The 4,496-nt window shown below is 35.0% G+C and overlaps 1 protein-coding gene across 1 annotated transcript in view; it reads left to right on the forward strand.

The window, feature by feature from the left end:
• The window catches only part of smchd1 (structural maintenance of chromosomes flexible hinge domain containing 1), a 17,363-nt gene that overhangs the window by 1,981 nt on the left and 10,886 nt on the right, over nt 1-4,496 (forward strand). Inside the window, exons 2-6 of the mRNA XM_015401278.1 lie at nt 3,050-3,125; nt 3,229-3,384; nt 3,474-3,556; nt 3,684-3,808; nt 3,895-4,009. Of these exons, the coding sequence (XP_015256764.1) occupies nt 3,050-3,125; nt 3,229-3,384; nt 3,474-3,556; nt 3,684-3,808; nt 3,895-4,009 (555 nt within the window). The remainder of the gene's footprint in view (nt 1-3,049; nt 3,126-3,228; nt 3,385-3,473; nt 3,557-3,683; nt 3,809-3,894; nt 4,010-4,496) is intronic.

Here is a 4,496-nt window from a genome sequence, read left to right on the forward strand (position 1 = left end):
CAGAATTCTCACTTTAATCTCAGAATTCTCACTTTAATCTCAGAATTCTCACTTTAATCTCAGAATTCTGACTCAGAATTCTCACTTTAGTCTCAGAATTCTGACTCTGAATTATCACTTTAATCTGAGAATTCTCACTTTAATCTCAGAATTCTCACTTTAATCTCAGAATGCTGACCTGTTTCCCTCAGAATTCTGACTTCAATCTCTGTATTCTGACTGTAATCCCAGAATTCTGATTTCAATCTCAGATTTTTGACTTTTTTTCTCAGATTCTGACTTTAATCTCAGAATTCTGACTCAGAATTATCACTTTAATCTCAGAATTTTGACTTTTTTCCCTCAGAATTCTGACTTTAATTATTTAAAAAATTAAATAATAATTAAATAATTAAATTACTTGAATTATTATGTTAATCTCAGTATTCTGACTTTAAACCCAGTATTCTGACTTTAATCTTTAATTAAGAATTGTGGATCTAAGTGTAGATGGGCACCATGAAGGGAGAGATGTGGGAGCACTCAGCTTCACTGACAAAGATGTGAGTTGTTTGAGAGGGCCAGTTACACATTAGTGGATAATAACAAAATTAGGCGACTTTTTACGTGCCAGAGGGGTCCCCATCTTATTAATGGAAGAGCAGAAGGTCATTAAAACAAGAGAGATAGTCTCTAAAACAGACATGGCTACAACTTGATGCTAACATGTTTGTAGCTGTCAGAATTCTGAGAAAAAAGTCATAATTCTGAGATCAAACTCAGAATTCTGAGATTAAAGTCAGAATTCTGACTTTTTTCCCATACTAAAATGAAAAAATATTTAAAAATCAGTTTACTTTAAAAAAATTTCAGTGGCACTAACCCTCTTCCGTAGGAACATGCATTATTAGATTGTGATAAATATTCACAGGAACCTCAGCACTTAAAGTAATTACTAAATAGAGAAAAAATTGGATTTTCAATGATAAAACTTTTAGGAAGTTAATCTAATTCTACTAGAAATCAGTTAATTAGATTAAAAACAAAAACACTGGATTATTTAATCGTATTTAAAGTAAGAATATAAGTGTGTGTATGCATGTAAATAAACACACATACTAATTTATATGTGAGTTTGTATATTGATTGTTAGAGAACATTCAGATTCGTGCATACCATTGAGGTATGAATTAATAACTTGCCTCTGACATCATTGATAACCAAACTCCAGTCTGGTAGGTGGCGGTAAATGCACCTTAAATTGGTTGCCATCCAATAGAAAACATAAGAAGAAGAATTATTCCTAAAATCACAATAATGTTTTACACTGACACCACCAGCAAAAGTGATTCACCTTTTTAACCAACCGCTGACAAAATTTGTTTTGCAAAGATTCAGAAGTCAACGTGAGCAAAGCTAAATTTCTTCACTCTGAAAAAAAATGTTTTTTGATATTATATGGATAGTTTGTGAAACATTCATTTTTACTTAGTGGTTTCAACTGCCGCGGCAAGGTGCAAAAATAAACTGCAATGCTGCAACAACAAACACATTTAAAAAAACATAAACAAGAAATTGTTCAAAAAACATAGTAGCTAGCATGCTCCTCAATAATGGACATAAAAGTTACCAGAGGTCAGGTAGAAAAAGAAATGACATTTAAATATTGCGCGACTAGCTCTTTAAAATATGTAAATGTTTGTGAACACATGCAAAAAAAAAACTATTTAAAAAAACAAAAACTACCTTTACTCACACATACATTGACGTTCCAGGGTTCTTCTTCAATGCTGTTTGCAAATTCACACATGATATAACTGCGAGAGAATATTACCAATCACTGACGCTTCACTCTTATAAAAGTGGAGTTGTGAAAAGCTCTGCAGATGCAGCAGGCATAGTGAGGGTGCAGACATCTGCAGAAATAAGAGAGTACATTTAGCTCATCTTTGCATTAGAGTTGGTCCACTCTATAAAACCAACCAGATCAACGCTTTTTCTGACATTTTGAATTGAAAAAGCTTCCTGGATGGGAAGCAAAACGACTTCAAACTCAGATACAAAGTCGAGTGGATTGTTGTTGTTTTTTTGGAATACACTATTACTTCCTCATCTCTGTGTCAAATTTGTCCAAATATCAATATTTTTTCTTTCATGTACAATTAAAGAGATCTACTAGATTAAAAACAGCTTTAAAGAAATGCACAATTTTAGCTGATTGTGTGTGTTTTTGTTACTATATTTATATAGAAATCACATGCAAAAATAATTTATTAATATGGGTACCCTAGCGTTAAGCAGTGGCTTACTTGATTTATGCCTTGGTCCGGCCCTGCACCTGCTGCATATCACACCAAAGTAGTTCTGCTTTGTACATCCAGGCGTGAAAGGAGTTTAACTTGGTTAAGATGTTGTTGATAAAGAAGACTGATGGGTAATAGAGATTAGTGCTGCAACTAACAATTATTCTGCAAATCGATTCATAATCGGATAGCAAAAGGTTCCAACTTTGATAGTTCTAGATAGAGCATATTGACTTACAAAAAATATATATATATTTTTAATCTTAAATGCAAAATGTTTATATATTTTTTACAATCTTGTTAAAATTACTGCTCTAAGTTGGTCTTTCTCTCTGCTAAAGGCATGTTTAAGAGTCTCTACACCCCGCCTAACAATTAGTTTATGATTAATTCAATAATCGATTAGTCCTATTAATTGTTTCAGCCCTAACTCAGACATTAAAAGAATAAAGTCCTAACATTATGAAAATAAAGAAGTAGCTTCATCTTGTGTAAGCAGACTTCCCCCCTTGTGTTCAAATGCTTAGGCCTACAGTAGAGCAGTTTGGCTGAGCTGATCACTTTAGATGCTGAAAACTCAATTAAACCTTCTTCTCAGTAAAGCATCACAAGTTTGCTGCTAAAATCACTGCTTTATTCTTTATAATATTACTTTATTTCATTGATGTTTTATTTTACTAAAACAAAATGGTCTTAAGTATGGCCCTTATTATCAATTTAATGTCATATTTAAAGCTTGAGGAAGTTTTTTCTTTTTTGTCCCACAGGAATTTGTCATCCCTTTAAACCAGAAATTTGTGTTGGTAACAACTGACCGGACAGTTGTTGACTATGGAAAATTTAGTGAGTAAATCTTTCCTGAAATTTCAGAAAACTTGCGAATACAGCACTAAAATCCCAATGCTGCTGATAACAAAATATATATTGCATTTGTCCTTTGCTGCAGAGGAGCTTCAGAATGGCAGCACTCTCTATTTATTGCAAAACCAACACCAAGACCTGGCAGTTGCAGTGGAGGAGTCTATCCACTTTGTTCCTCACTACAACACGTTGATTGAGAGTGGAACCTTCGAGTATTTCGCCGAGGGACAGGAAGCACTGCGTGAGTTTTTACTGTGGTTAATGAGGCTGCAGATATGAACATACCAATGATTATAGCTCCTTATTTCTATGTTTTGCTCCCCCCTCCAGCTTGTTCTCTTGCTGAGCTGGTGGACAATTCTCTTTCGGCCACTGCTAAAAACACAGGAGTCAGGATGATAGAGATCCGTCTGGTTGGTTCAATTGATCTATATTATTCATAGCAGATATGATGTGATCTTAACATTTGGATCATATTTGTTGTAATGTTATGCCTAATGGGAATTTATTTAACTCATTCATGGACTTTTTTTTCGAAAGATGTTTGACAAAAAACCTGCAGTCATCGTTTTGGACAACGGGTGTGGGATGACCTCGAAGCAGCTCAATAACTGGGCTGTCTATAGACTCTCTAAGTTCACAAGGGAAAACAGCACATTTAAAAGGTAGGCCGTTGACTTTCCAAATAGATCTTTACCTTTTAAATATCTCCGTCATATTTTATTTCTTTGAAATCTTTTTGGGAATCTAGTGACCAACAGGGATATGTTAGCCCTGAGCCTGTGCCACGTAGTCTCAACAGTGACATATCCTACTTTGGAGTTGGAGGCAAACACGCAGCTTTCCAGATTGGGGAGTCAGTCAGAGTGAGTGTGTTTCCATTCCAACCATTGTAAGGTTAATGTTTTGTAAGTATGGTATGTTTATATCCTGACTTTATTAAGACCCTAGTCCCCCTAAGCTGGCAGTAGCCAGACTGATATGTGTAGAACTGAGTTGAGTTCTACTTGATCAATCTGGGATGGCTGCCGTTCAGTTTGTCCGTAAAAAGGAGGGATATTTAGAACAATACTTAAAGTTGATTGGGTGACATGCCATCTAGTACCTGCCTTCTATAATAAGCTTTCAGCCAACTGTAGCAGCGGATCGTGATGTTTAGTAAGCTGATAAATCAATTTTTTCCAAATCCTGTCGGGAGATAAGCAGACATCTTTCCCATCTACAAATGCACAACGTGTTACTCTTTTTTTCTGTTTTAAATGAAAATTGTCGCCATTTTTGCTAAAACTGAGTCAATTATCGACAGGTGAGTCATCCAGCTTAGCCATGTTTGTAATTCCCCAGCAAAGCCCT

The sequence above is a fragment of the Cyprinodon variegatus genome, unplaced genomic scaffold (genome assembly GCF_000732505.1).
Source record: "Cyprinodon variegatus isolate N-32 unplaced genomic scaffold, C_variegatus-1.0 Scaffold1202, whole genome shotgun sequence".
Taxonomy (NCBI): domain Eukaryota; kingdom Metazoa; phylum Chordata; class Actinopteri; order Cyprinodontiformes; family Cyprinodontidae; genus Cyprinodon; species Cyprinodon variegatus.